General features: G+C 44.7%; 1 protein-coding gene across 1 annotated transcript; it reads left to right on the top strand.

Moving 5' to 3' along the window:
* Positions 1-871: 871 nt before the first annotated feature.
* LOC125537581 (ethylene-responsive transcription factor ERF073-like) lies at positions 872-1,573 on the top strand. The gene is made up of 2 exons (XM_048700896.1): positions 872-1,391; positions 1,497-1,573. Exons 1-2 carry the CDS (start codon positions 872-874, stop codon positions 1,571-1,573), a joined length of 597 nt encoding a protein of 198 aa, XP_048556853.1.
* Positions 1,574-14,971: the final 13,398 nt, after the last annotated feature.

Genomic DNA, 14,971 nt, shown 5'->3' with positions numbered 1-14,971 from the left:
AGCCTCTTCCCCGGCATCGTCTTCCATGGTCTCGGATCTGCTTCCCAGAAGCCGACGCCAAGCGCAGAAGTACCACCGTCGTGGACAATGAACTGACTCCCGTTGCCGACCATGACTCACAGAGGCCGCCGCGACCATCGTTCTCCTCCTCAATTGGTAATGTGTGTATTGAATCACTTAGTAGTACATGTGCAGTTCCAATTTTGTTCATACCTACCCTTCAAATTTCCTGGGTGCTATTGTTCCCGTAAAAGTAATTGGTTATAGCCTCCATTGTCCAATAGAATATCAGCTTGTAATTGTACGTCGCTCCTGTATCGCGCTGTGCTTGGGTAGGTTTTTCATCTGCAACCAGTAGTGTGGCAAATGATGGAAAGGTTTTTAGAACTAGCAAGATGCCCATGCGTTGCACGCATCAAGATGCATTTGTATGAGTAGTTTATCTTGTGGGAGAAAAGGATGAACGAGGGAAGGCCTTATTTGCAAATATGGAGAGGGGTATGGGTATCTTTTTGCGAAATTCCCATTTGTTTCCTTCCTATCTGTCAGATATAAATCGGACGGCTATATTGCAAGAAAAAAAGTATAGAGAAAAAAAGTAGACAGTAAAGGAAGTAGAGATAAATATTAAATATAAAATAAATATAACAGTAGAGAAGAGAGTAGAGATAGCAGAGACGTCGGGAAAGGATCACACGCACGCGGGAAAAAGCGGCCGGGCGTGCGCTAGTTTTGGCACGCGGCGTCCGGCGTGCTTTATAAAATCCAACGCCCTCCCACCGCTCTATGCCTTGCCACCGCTCTCTCCCCGCTCTGTGCCTCGTCACCGCTCTCTCCCTGCTCTTTTTCGCCTCGCCGCTGACGCGCCACCATGCCTCCGCGTCGCCGGGAAACTTGGGGATACCGCGGCGTCCGCGCGCCCCCCTCCGGCGGCTTCTCCGCCGAGATCCGGTTCCGCGGGATGCGCCTCGGCCTCGGCATTTTCGACACCGCCAACGAGGCTGCGCGCGTGTACGACGCGGCGGTGTGGCGCCTCCGGTGGCCTCATAGAACATTGAACTTCCCCAACGTGCCGACACGGGAGCGGGCGCCTTTGCCGCGGCTTAGCACCGATGAGGATCGTCGCGACAACCGGAGCTGGGAGCACCGTCTCGGCATCACTGAGATGGACGAGGAAGCCATGGCGCTGTGGCGCCAACACTTCCCGCAGGACATCATCAATGAGCGCGAGTTCTACGCGCAAAGGAGGGCGGAGAGGGATAAGAGGAGGGCGGAGCGAGCCGCCTATCGCGAGGACAAGCGTAGGCAAAAAGCGGAAGCTCAATTCAAGATGAGGCTAGGAGCAGCGTCGCCCTGGGAATCCGACGAAGATCGATATATTCACACCTACAGTCAGACGTCAGAGGAGGACATCACCGAGGAGGAGTCAGACGACGAGGAGTAGTTGAATTATCTTTTTTATCTATCTATGCTGAGAACTATCCTCTACTCTCTAGTATCTACTTCTCGATCTCAGCACTGTAAACGCTTTTTTAAAGCGCCGCGCATTGCGATTCTGTTGGAGATGCTCTAACATGTCAGACGAGTGCTTTAATGTTGCCCACAAGATGCGCGAGTATTACTAGTAGTATATTTTTCTTGGCATGTTGAGGTTTTAAAACCACGAGTGCGAACATGCAGAGGAGCAATGAAGACCAAACACGGGATATCCGGGACATCTTCAAGGAGCGTGGCAAGTTAAAGAGGAGCTGCACCGAACCTGTAAAACGAGCTTTGGTAAGTAACACCCTTTCAATTACTTTCGTGTAGCCTCGTGTTCTTCGAGGTGTATATGTTGTAGTTTCTGTTTCTCTTAAGCGTGGTGTTCTTCGATGTGTAATAAGAAGAGTCTTAATCGTCCTAATGCTCTCGTTTTTTAGCTTGATGTAGGAAGTGGGTGTTCTCACCTTGTAGTCTGATTTTATTTTTTTCTTTTGAATTCACTTCCCCGAGTTCTGTTTATCTGGCTTCTACTAAATGGATCTAGGTTGCTCTGAGTATTGATCTAAAAAAGAAGTAACTTCATGTCAGGATGCAGTTCCTGCAAGGAGGGAAGTATGGTCAACCTTGAGATCATGTTTCCAAAATGAGGCTGGATTACACACAAGGTGCCAGTTCCCTAATGATGCTGGATTAGACACAAGGTGCAAATTCCCAGATGATGCTGGATTACACACAAGCCAGGTGGAGTCGTCAGCTGTTCGTATCCTCGTGGCATTAGTAAAGGATGAAAGAAAGCGTGCAGCAGCCCTTGAGAATGTAGCTAAGTTCCTGAAGAAGAGAAAAGAGCAATCAGATGCTCTATTCACCCAAGCCAAAGAAGAGATGGAAGAAGCCATAAATAAGCTAGCAGAGGCAGAGCAGGCTAGGCGTCTCCTGCTATCTAAAACTGTTGTCAATACAAAATTTCCTTCATAATAGCTAGGTTCAAATGTTTATCCAGTCAGCATGCCTGTTGTGATGTCCGTGCATCTACTGATGTGGCACAAAAAGTTTTTTTTTCGGGTCATGTAATAACAATAATTACTTTCCAAACAATAACAGACGAAGCATTGGACATGGTATAGTTCACGCGCAAGCCCGACATTCCAAGTTCAACTTCCACATCAAACTCATGTTCACAGATATCTGGACATTCATACATAATGTCCACAACCATGATTCACTTCAAAGCCAAAAAAATGTGAGGAGAGTTATAAATAAAGAAAATCCTCTACTAGTTCCTGCTACCCGTGCGAGCACAACAAGTCAAGACCATGCGTAAATTAATTATATTTTAGTCATTTTTTGTGTTCTAAAATGCCTGCCGGCTCGCGGAAGGACGTGTTGCCGGCACACGCATGAATTCAATGAAGGCAGGCGGGGTAGTCTTAAGCTGGTTGCACGCGGTGAGGAGGCATGCTCAGCCGGGCCTGCAGCGAGTGCGGCCCTCTTGGCCGGCGCGCCGGTTCAATGCCTGCGCTATGAGAGGCCGCGTCCATGTCAGAGCAATCACTCCCTCCAGTCCTTTTTTGTTTGGGTATAACAAAATCTCGTTTTCCATTCACATTTTACAAGTAAAATTCGTGGACAAACTTTGACCCAAAGTATGATGGGGACTAGTAAACCAGAATGGAGGTAGTAGTTTTTTTAATCAAAGAAGGGTTTCCCCTTCCGATTTGCATTACTGAAAACCAGTAGCTAAATCTAAACCATAGTATTTGCCCTAGAAATACCAGGTTCAACATCTCGCAACATAAACCCATACAACCTCCATCGCAAAAAAACCATACAACCATACGCCAAGGAGGTACGTAGTACTATAAATTCCATTTTCGCTCCATACCAATCGTTCTAAAAACTACTTACTACTTATAACGTGCCATTGAAAATTGGAACTCTCAACCCTGCTAAAAACGATATTTTAAACGTGGCTACTCGATCTGTGGCAACTGGAGAGCCACCGCGCTCCAAGTCGTTCACCTGTGGTCCCGACCATCAACTCCTACGGATCAAATTATCACGCGAGCTGACTATTCCTACAAAGGTGCTCCACCACGTACCCAGTACCCGTGAATGCAGAAATCGTGCACCTACATCGTGTTTGGTTCGGTGGAATTGGAGAGAGGGAATGGGAGTTTGAGGCTTAGAGAGTTTTATTCCTTTGTTTGTTTAGGTGGAATGGGAATTTGACAGGGAAGTGAAAGGGGAACTCAGGTGTAAAAGTCCCACTTATCTATTACCTGGGGGAGGGCTGGTAATTGAGATGGGGAAAGGGAATTAGAGTTAAACTCCTATTCCTCTTCCCTTCGTTTGCCAAACAGGTTGCTAGGGTTTTAGGGTTTATTTGTTAACGTCGCCTTTACGTAACACTCATGTGTGCGAGACAGCGAGAGGCCGACTGCGTGCGTGCGCCTCTTCTCTTCGTATATGTACTCCACCATTTGTCTGGTGTCCAAAAAATTATAATAACTACTAGCAATGTGCCAATGCATTGCCAAACGATCAAAGTAGATTAATACATATTCACTGATTTGATAGAAAAAAAGTCTAGATTTGAAATACGTATATCACTAAAAATATGTTATGTTTCACTCAAAATATATTCCTTTGGCGGTTTTGATGAGATAAGGGAGGAATGTTGTTGGTTTCAAGATTCGAGAAGTGGTATATGTCTAATTTCTACTCTTACTAGCAAGATGCCCGTGCATTGCACGAAACATCAAGATCTTGTAGGAGAAAAGGATGAACGAGGGAAGGCCTTATCTGAAAATGTGGTGAAGAGTGCGGGTAAATTGCCATATTTTCCTTCCTATCCGTCAGATATAAATCGGACGACCTACATTGCAGGATGGCAGGCCCACCATCATCACCAACTCTATTTTTTATCCCTACTCTTATAAAAAGCAGTGTCGGTGATGATCGTGTGCCTGCCATCCTGCAATATAGGCCGTCCGATCTATATCTGACGGATAGGAAGGAAACAATGGCAATTTTGCAAAAAGATACCCACACCCCTCTCCACATTTGCAAATAAGGCCTTCCCTCGTTCATCCTTTTCCCCCACAAGATAAACTACTCATACAAATGCATCTTGATGTTCCGTGCAATGCATGGGCATCTTGCTAGTTGTTGCAAAAAGCCCATGTGTGTGTGAGAGAGAGGGAGAGTGGAGGAGGACGGAGTGCATGTGTGACCAAGACACAAGGAGTGTGTGTGCGATAGGTATCAGCTTAAAATGAGGCGATAGTGTGTGTGTGCATGATCGAGAGGGCGTGTCTCAAGAAGGGAAGAAAAATCTACATAGATACAAGGAGCGGGAGAGAGACAGATGGTGGAAGCACGAGTGTGCGGGTGTATAAAACTATCTATAGGCTAGCTAGTCGATAAATGTTTGTGAGAGAAATACAAGTCGGGGTGCTAAAGCGAGAGTTTCGTGTGTGTGAGAGAGAGACGGTAGTCGGGAAGGGGAGTGGAAGCAGGAGTTGTATGTGTGTGTCTGTGAGAGAGAGAGAGAGAGAGGAGACGGTAGTCGGGGTTGTCTGATCGGTAAACAAATGAATAATGTCAGTCTGGGATGGAGACGAAAAGGAGACCACAACAAATGTTGTGTCTACAGGAGAGAGAGAGAGTAATTTTAGTGGTATGAGTCATATGTAGAGACATGTAGGGTGTGTGAGAGAATCCCATAGAGAGAAAGACAAAGTGAAAGACGAGTGGAGACTGTGTGTGTGGCGGTGAAAAAGAAAGCTTAGGTACAGAGTGATACCAGAGAACAGTAGAGACGTGAGAGATAATGAAAACCGTGTAATGTATAATGATAGGGAGAGTGTGAAACTTCTCAAGGGAGACGTCAAGAGACCATGTTTGCGAGGATAGGAGAAACATGAAGTGAGCGTGCGGGTAAGCTGGAGAAAAGAGAGTGATAGCTACCTGAAGGAGCATGCATGCGAGAGAGATGGGCGTGAAAGGAGTGAACAAAAAAGGGATTCAAATATTTGAATTCGAGACGATGATACATGTAATCCCTACTCGAACCAAAATTGATCTATCAAACATGCATACTCATATGAATTCACGCACATCTATGTTATTTAATATGTAGATATTACTGATCCATACATTTTAGTAGAACATAATTTGGTTAATTTTTTTCGAATTCAACCTTAAGATTTCGAGATCGTTGTATTTGTAAATCATATTATACATATAAAGGAGTAGAATTCTTTGTTGTGCTTTTAAAAGTATATATAAAAAAATGATGTATATAGAATGTAATTCCAATTGAAAATGGATCCCGCCCGAAAAAATAGAATACAAACGGGATCCGAATTGAGTTGGCACGGTAAACGTGCACTCTGCAAAATTTGAATGAAGCGGGGAAAGTCGAAGTAACCGCCCGAAACCAAAATCTGCGAGATGGAAATCACTACTGCATATCCCTGCCACGCAAAGCCTATCTACTGGATTTCTATAAGTTTCGATAGGGGTAGGTTTGTAATTTCACCCAAACGTGACGTAACCGCCTCTCACCCGGATTCATACACAGTGGGCGCCAAAACACAGTGTGTCCTTGGCCTAAATCGACTCCCTCCCTGATTCATATTCATACACGGTGGGCGCCAAAAACAAACTCTCGTCGGCAAATATTCGGTGTATGCGAGATTACCGTCCTATCCCCAACTGACTAATGTTGCTGTGATGTAGTAGAAATTTGAAATGGGGGGCTAAGTTTGTAAATTTCCTTGCATTTGAGACAAGCGCGCCCTGAATACATGGTTCCCCCCTTCCTCTCTACCTCCCTTTTCCCCATTCGTACTCCGTGGGTGCCAAAACACCCTCTCCACCCCATCCTCCTCCGTCTGCCGCCGTCCGCCACCCCATCTACCGCCGTCCTCCTCCACCATGCCGGAGCTGATACCCCGACGCCGCCGTCCATTACAAGAGATCGACCTCTCTCATCCACGGCTTCGGACCGGGATCCTTGCATCCCGTCCTCTCGCTTCATCCCCGCCGTCGTCCACCTTGCCGGCGCCGCTCCTACGACCGTCTCATCCACCGCGCCCCGCCGCCACCGTCTACCCTCCTAGATCTGCTTCCATGCCGCCGACAGCCATCGCTACCGCAACACCATCAAATTCTCAGCAGATGCGTACATGGCGCCGCACCAGAGGCGGTACTCTTTCGTATCTGCTCAACTTATTTATCGCAGCAAGAAAATAGATCGCCACTGCTTTACTCTGATTTTTTGTCTTGGTTGCGAAGTTGCCTTTGTACGGTTTGCACCTTCAGATCCACCATGGCACGCTCAACACTATACTCCCAATGCTTATGGTTTTCCCCTTTTATATTCCACACTAGTTAAATCACAGTAGACTAAATTTCAAAATTGGGTCAGTCGATTTTTCAGAGCTCGCCGAAGTTCACCGGTGCGATCGAAGGGGCCCGGGTGGTTGTGGGGCCTCGCCGAACGAAGAAAACTCGATGCGGGTGGGGGTTGGGGCGGGGGTGGGGGTGGCGGAGGAACACAGGTGGTGGGGGTCGGTGGTCCGGCTGGCGGCCCGTGCGGTGTTCTGTATGGGAAGAATCAGAGATGAGGAAGAAGAAGAGTCAGGAGACGTAGGATCTTCATCCAACCGCCTGAAATGGTCGAGAGACAGCTGGGAGTTGCATTCTTAATGCGCTCTGGTTCATCATGTGTGGGCACTGCACAACCAACATTTTATTATCCAAAATCTGCTTGCTCTTCTTTACCATGTTCCTCTTCTGTTCTTCTTTAATATGTACTCTCTCCATTCCTAAATACAAGTCTTTGTATAGATTCCACCATGGACTACATATGGAGCAAAATGAGTGAATCTACACTCTAAAATGTATCTAGATACATCTGTATGTGATCCATGGTGGAAATCTCTACCAAGACTTATATTTTGGAACGGAGGGAGTATGATAGTAGTATAGTATGTTCCTTGTACTGAAGATGAGTAGGGACATTTGCAGTGTAGAGGTCTATACGGTCGGTTGTGATGGACACTTTGAGCGTCTTTGATTCGTAGGATCTTGTAAACATAGGAATAGGATTTGTAGTGGCTTGTCCACTTGAATCCTATAAGAATAGCAAGGAAATGTGGGGAGCTGTGTCGCCTTTGAGAGTTACACTGATATTAACAGTACCGCACCTTCACTTGAAGAGAGCTGTTATCCGAAGCCTTTCTAGCCGTACCGGCAATACTAGCACATATATTCCAGCAAGTTCCACTTTGCTGATTTTACTCTGATGCTTAAGGTTTTCCCGTTATATCTACACTATGATATGTGTAGCTGCTTTGTGTCGCACTAGCAACAGTCCACTCTTGAAGCTAAACACTGCAATGACTTACAAAATTGGCACGAAGGCATTGAGTGCCATTCTGGATGCAATGAAACTCATACGCTCCCCACCTGTTGATTCTTGTTCAGAATATGATCCTAATGACTATTCTAACCTCGAGGAGTCAAAGGCAGATGGCCTGTCTTGTTCACCCATCAAGGTGCCTGTTCTAATTTGGCAATGTTTTATTGATTGCGGGTATCTTGCATATGTTGTCTTGCATTTCTTCTACTTTGTTGCACCGCCATCTGCTTAGTTTACTCATCATATATGTCGAGATGCCATGCCCATCCATTATCAATACATATTCCATCTGTCATCATACCATGTTTTCCCACTCAAATGTTGTTCTTGTGCATCAGACATCAAAAAGGAAGAGGGTGATTGCCGAACCTGAAGGAGCACCAGCAAAGTCCTTGGAAAACGTGGTGGCGCCGGAGAAATCAGACAACACCCCACTTATATTGGCTGTACAACCAGTGACACAAAACGTAGGACCGACTCCAGCAGACTGTACCCATACTTCACAGGCCACACCACTAGCCCCACCACACAGGACCTGCACTCCAGCAAAAGGTATACCGATTTCATTTGCCATAGCACCAGTTGTACCACAGAAAAATCCCACTCCAGCAAAAAGTACAACAAGTCCACCGGCCGAAGACCTATCCCAACTGCAAAGATGGCCAATTCCTTCATATTGGAACCCCGTTCCATTTATTCCCAGTTTAAAAGACAATGCTTTCAATGCTATTAGGGACTACGTGCATATATTCCCATCATGGGAAGATTATTGTGAAGACAAACACCATTTTCACATCTTCCTGTCCAACTTACGTGTAAGTGCTATTATTCATGGTTATTATTTTCCTGTTTTCTGCTGATTGAACACATCAATGATTTACATTACATTGTTGTAACTAGGCGAGGGTCAATCTGGATAGTCATGATGAGCAAAGCTTGCTTTTGCTTTTCAAGGAAGCATTGCAACAGTATCGGTGTTACCTGAGGAAATCACACTTTGATGGCAAGTCTATAAACGAATTTCCGGTGAAGTCTCCTGTGCTAAATTTAGAAGACATTGAATGGAAAAACCTTGTTATGCACTGGTCTCGTTCCCAGGATGAGGTACTGTCTATGAAATCACATGACAATTTGAACTTCTACTTTTCCGCATGTGCCTTATGGATCTTTTTTGCAGGAAATCTGCTCGAAGAAGAATTCTGGTTTGATAAGAACGACAGGATATCGCAAATATGCTGCCCGCTGCTTTGCTCTTGTTAGTACCTGTTGTCCTATATCACTGTACTTGCATACATACCTGGTTCATTATGTGACAGCAGTATGCATGATAGCTTGCTTATCAATTGTTCGCTCCAAATTATCAGAGTTGTATGAATGGTTACATTAGTGTAGAATATATCCAATGCCAATGTTTTTTTAGCCCTGCATTGTTCTTGTAAGTACATGCTGTCCTTTATGAGTGTACTTATAATGACAGGTAGTTGTTCATGTACCATCACTCTGCAACTTATTTTCCTTTGCTCTCCATTTTCTACACATCAGATCTATATTTACTCTTACCATAAGGTTGGTACTGTAGAAGTTTAGCTGTGCATTGCTCTTGGCTATACCTTTTGCCTGTATCGCCGCACTTACATTTATAGCTACTTGGTTATGTAGCATCACTCTTCATCTTATCTTAAATATTCTCCATTTTTTCATATATTATCACATCTATATTTACTCTTAACAAAATGTAGAATAAAGGCAATGCTTTTGAAGAAGATTCTGTGGTAAACTTCTTGAATTGCCCCCCCATCAGCATGGACAAGGCCTTTATAGAGCCTGTCTTCACCAATAATGTAAGTTTGTCCATCTCAAGCCTTCAAACTTTGTTGTATATATTTGGTTAGGCATGGCTGCAACAGCTGTTTATTTTTGGTGTTTGCATCAAATTGCTTGTTTAAAGATTATTATGTAGTTCATAAACAAAACTTTGTCCTTTCTCAATTTAAGTTTTCAGTTGTACAACCAAGTTCCTTCTTCATACCATGTAAATTAAACTATACAGAGCAAGTGATCTTCTTTTGCACTGCATGTATGCTTCTGTTCTTCATCCGTAATCCAGTGGTGTGGTGAACCTACCCACTACAGCACAATGTCATATTCTGCAATGTCTTAACTACGAACAATGTCATATCATTCTACTATTATTTAAACCGTCTCTTTATTTGCCAATCTGAAATGGTATAAATTGACAGCACACTAACCATTGACACTTATGAGTTCTTTATCTGTAATCCAGTGGTGTCGTGAAGCCGCCAACTCCTTCACAATGTCATTTCCTGCCATGTCTTGACCTGAACAATACCATATTGTGTTAATGCAATTTTAAACTGTGTCACTTTATTCGTCAGTAAGAAATGTGATGAATTGTCAGAACTGATACTTTTATGTGCAAAACCTGTCATCTGTCTGCTTTTTTATCTTTCAGAGTGAGGAAGATATAAGTGTTGAACAAGCGCAGTCTCATCATCTTGCTCAGCTGCTTGTGCTGCAGCTCCCCAGCAGGGCTAACCTTTCTTGAACTCTATTGAAGTGCTGTTGGTTTTGTATATTATTTTGTCAGCGTGTTTATTTGCACTGGTGACGATCTTTGATGCCCAGTGTATGTAATCTGCTGTCTGTTTGTGCTTTATTATCATAGTGGCGAACTTTGATGCCCAGTGGATGTAATATGCCGTAATTTCTTTATTGTATAGTCTAGGTTTTTTCTTATTCATGATGCTGTAGTTATTTTACTGTATATATATATATCCTGTCTTTGCAGTAAACCGGCCAAACCGTAAAATTACGGTACATAATTGGGCCGTCATGCAATCACGATGTAGGTTGGGCCTGAAACATGCCGAACAGCTCACGGGCCGGCAGCAGCCCAAAATGAACCCTGGCCCATGATTGTGTGAATCAAATCACGGGCTTTTAACAGGCCAAAATTGTCTCGGTCCTTGTTTGGCCCAATCGGATATCGGCTACGAGCAGGCCGGATGCAAACCGGGCCGTAGTTAGGCCCAACTATATGACGGGCTTTTAACAGGCCGAAATTAATATAGGGCCGAAATGTTAAACGGGCCCTTAACAGGCCAAAACTAATATCAGGCCGAATTACTAAGTGGGCCTTTAGCAAGTGGGCCCAAAAGCATAGTGTCCAGTTGACGGGCCGAATCTGATATGGGCCATAATTGAGCCCAAAGCCTCTTAAAGGGCCGGGCCTGATCTGGGCTGTAATTTGGCCAAGAACATGGTAGGCTTTTAACGGGCCGGATCTCATATGGGCCACTATTAGGCCCGGAGCATGGCAGGCCATTAATGGACCGGATCAAATATGGGCCGACATTTGGCCCAAAACATGGCAGATAGTTAATGGGTCGGACTACTAGGGTCCTCAAAATCTTGTGGGCCTACAGCTGGGCCGGCCCATTAATGTCGGCGAAATCTCGTGGGCCTTTAGCTGGGCCGGCCCATTATGATCCGCAAGAATCTTGTGGGCCTTTACCTGGGCCGACCCATTATGGCACACAAAAATCTTATGGGCCTTTACCTGGGCCGACCCATTATGGTCCGCAAAATCTTGTGGGCCTTCAGTTGGGCCGGCCCATTTAAACTTGATGGGCCGGTCCACGTGTCAACATATCATAGGCGCGTCTCGTCCATTGGATGAGTGACACCTGTGCCAACGCGGACCTGACACGTGTCTCCTCCAGCCAATGATGATTTTACACGTGGAAAATGCCCATTGGTCGGGGCTGTTAACGGGTTATCGGATCCAAAACCCGACCCGATAGCTTAACGGCTTTCCGTTATGGTGGATGCCACGTGTCGGTCATCCTTGACGAAAGCACTTCTGTGACGCGCGATTTATCGTCATGGAAGTGGACACTTCCATGATAATAATTTTGGTAATGTCATGGAACACTTCTACGATAGCACAAGTATGACTATCTTGATTCTGTCATAAAATCATCATGGATGTACATGCATGACAGAAAAGGCGACCTACTGTGACAAACATGTATCATCACGGAAGTGTATTTTTTTTGTAGTGCAACTTTTTGTAGCGTGACACCACATCACCACCCGGTCATTATTTCGAACCGTTTTCTGGCCCGCCGCTTCATATTTTGAGATGCGGTTTTATTGGCACGTCTTGTCAAAGCAGAGACCGTGTCCCCTTATTACGTGATTCTCATCAATACGGGCGTGGGTAATTCAACCGTGCCGTCTGCACGGCCCTTGGGAATCAGGAGAGTTTTAAGGCTAGTGGGGAGGCGCTTGATATTCGCTGCCTTTATAAAGGGATAATGATTCATCCCCTTTCACCCATGCCTTCTCTCTCTGCTCATCAGTTCTCGAGCTCTAGCGCCCAAGCTCCCATTCTTTTTGCCTCCAAACAGCACTCCAGTCATGTCCGGATCTGGAGCGCAAGGCAAGTGGTGTTGCGGAACGCAGTAATTTCATAAAAATTCCTACGCACACGCAAGATCATGGTGATGCATAGCAACGAGAGGGGAGAGTATCATCTATGTACCCTCGTAGACCGTAAGCGGAAGCGTTATGACAACGCAGTTGATGTAGTCGTACGTCTTCACGATCGACCGATCTAGCACCGAACGTACGGCACCTCCGTGATCTGCACACGTCGGCTCGGTGACGTCCTGCGAACTCATGATCCAGTAGAGCTTCGAGGGAGAGTTTCGTCAGCACGACGGCGTGATGACGGTGATGATGATGCTACCGGAACAGGGCTTCGCCCAAACACCGCTACGATATGTCCGAGGTGGATTATGGTGGAGGGGGGCACCGCACACGGCTAAAATATTAATGATCAACTTGTGTGTCTATGGGGTGACCCCTCCCCCGTATGTCTCGACCATTTCGAGACTCCTCGTCATGTCCGTGATCAAATCTGGGACTCCAAACTACCTTCGGTACATCGAAACACATAAACTCGTAATACCGATCATCACCGAACGTTAAGCGTGCGGACCCTATGGGTTCGAGAACTATGTAGACATGACCGAGACATGTCTCCGGTCAATAAACAATAGCGGAACCTGGATGCCCATATTGGTTCCTACATATTCTACGAAGATCTTTATCGGTCAAACCGCATAACGATATACGTTGTTCCCTTTGTCATCGGTATGTTACTTGCCCAAGATTCGATCATCGGTATCTCAATACCTAGTTCAATCTTGTTACCGGCAAGTCTCTTTACTCGTTACATAATGCTACATCCCATAACTAACTCATTAGCTACATTGCTTGCAAGGCTTATAGTGATGTACATTACCGAGAGGGCCCAGAGACACCTCTCCGACAATCGGAGTGACAAATCCTAATCTTGATCCATGCCAATTCAACAAAAACCATCAGAGACACCTGTAGAACACCTTTATAATCACCCAGTTATGTTGTGACGTTTGGTAGCACACAAAGTGTTCCTCCGGTACTTGGGAGTTGCATGATATCATAGTCATAGGAACATGTATAGTTATGGAGAAAGCAATGGCAACAAACTAAACGATCATCATGCTAAGCTAACGAATGGGTCAAGTCAATCACACCATTCTATAATGATGTGATCCTGTTAATCAAATGACAACTCGTGTCTATGGTTAGGAAACATAACCATCATTGATTCAACGAGCTAGTCAAGTAGAGGGAAACTAGTGACACTCTGTTTGTCTATGTATTCACACATGTACTAAGTTTCCGGTTAATACAATTCTAGCATGAATAATAAACATTTACCATGATATAAGTAAATATAAATAACAACTCTATTATTTCCTCTAGGGCGTATTTCCTTCAGTCTCCCACTTGCACTAGAGTAAATAATCTAGATTACATTGTAATGATTCTAACACCCATGGAGTCTTCGTGTTGATCATGTTTTGCTCGTGAGAGAGGCTTAGTCAACGGGTCTGGAACATTCAGATCCGTATGTATCTTGCAAATCTCTATGTCTCCCTCCTTGACTTGATCGCGAATGGAATTGAAGCGTCTCTTGATGTGCTTGGTTCTCTTGTGAAATCTGGATTCCTTTGCCAAGGCAATTGCTCCAGTATTGTCACAAAATATTTTCATTGGACCCGATGCACTAGGTATGACACCTAGATTGGATATGAAATCCTTCATCCAGACCCCTTCATTTGCTGCTTCCGAAGCAGCTATGTATTCCACTTCACACGTAGATCCCACCACGACGCTCTGCTTGGAACTGCACCAACTGACAGCTCCACCATTTAATAAAAACACGTATCCGGTTTGTTACTTAGAGTCATCCGGATCAATGTCAAAGCTTGCGTCGATGTAACCATTTACGACGAGCTCTTTGTCACCTCCATATACGAGAAACATATCCTTAGTTCTTTTCAGGTATTTCAGGATGTTCTTGACCGCTGTCCAGTGATCCACTCCTAGATTACTTTGGTACCTCCCTGCTAAACTTATAGCAAGGCACACATCAGGTCTGGTACATAGCATTGCATACATGATAGAGCCTATGGCTGAAGCATAGGGAACACCTTTCATTTTCTCTCTATCTTCTGCAGTGGTCGGGCATTGAGTCTGACTCAACTTCACACCTTGTAATACAGGCAAGAACCCTTTCTTTGCCTGATCCATTTTGAACTTCTTCAAAACTTTATCAAGGTATGTGCTTTTTGAAAGTCCAATCAAGTGTCTTGATCTATCTCTATAGATCTTGGTGCCCAATATATAAGCAGCTTCACCGAGGTCTTTCATTGAAAAATTCTTATTCAAGTATACTTTTATGCTATTCAGAAATTCAGTATTATTTCTGATCAACAATATGTCATCTACATATAATATCAGAAATTCTACGGAGCTCCCACTCATTTTCTTGTAAATACAGGCTTCTCCAAAAGTCTGTATAAAACCATATGCTTTGATCACACTATGAAAGCATATATTCCCACTCCGAGAGGCTTGCACCAGTCTATAAATGGATCGCTGGAGCTTGCACACTTTGTTAGCACCTTTTGGATCGACAAA

Source organism: Triticum urartu, chromosome 2, assembly GCF_003073215.2.
Source record: "Triticum urartu cultivar G1812 chromosome 2, Tu2.1, whole genome shotgun sequence".
Lineage (NCBI taxonomy): Eukaryota > Viridiplantae > Streptophyta > Magnoliopsida > Poales > Poaceae > Triticum > Triticum urartu.
Note: the sequence above shows the minus strand (reverse complement) of the source record. Positions and strands in the feature narration are given on the sequence as shown.

What these genes read in the sequence shown, in the direction of transcription:
- LOC125537581 (XM_048700896.1), top strand. Translation starts at nt 872, where the DNA reads ATGCCTCCGCGTCGCCGGGAAACTTGGGGATACCGCGGCGTCCGCGCG. An exon ending in TCGATATATTCACACCTACA is followed by an intron (nt 1,392 to 1,496) that starts GTCAGACGTCAG and finishes TCTACTCTCTAG; the next exon opens with TATCTACTTCTCGATCTCAG.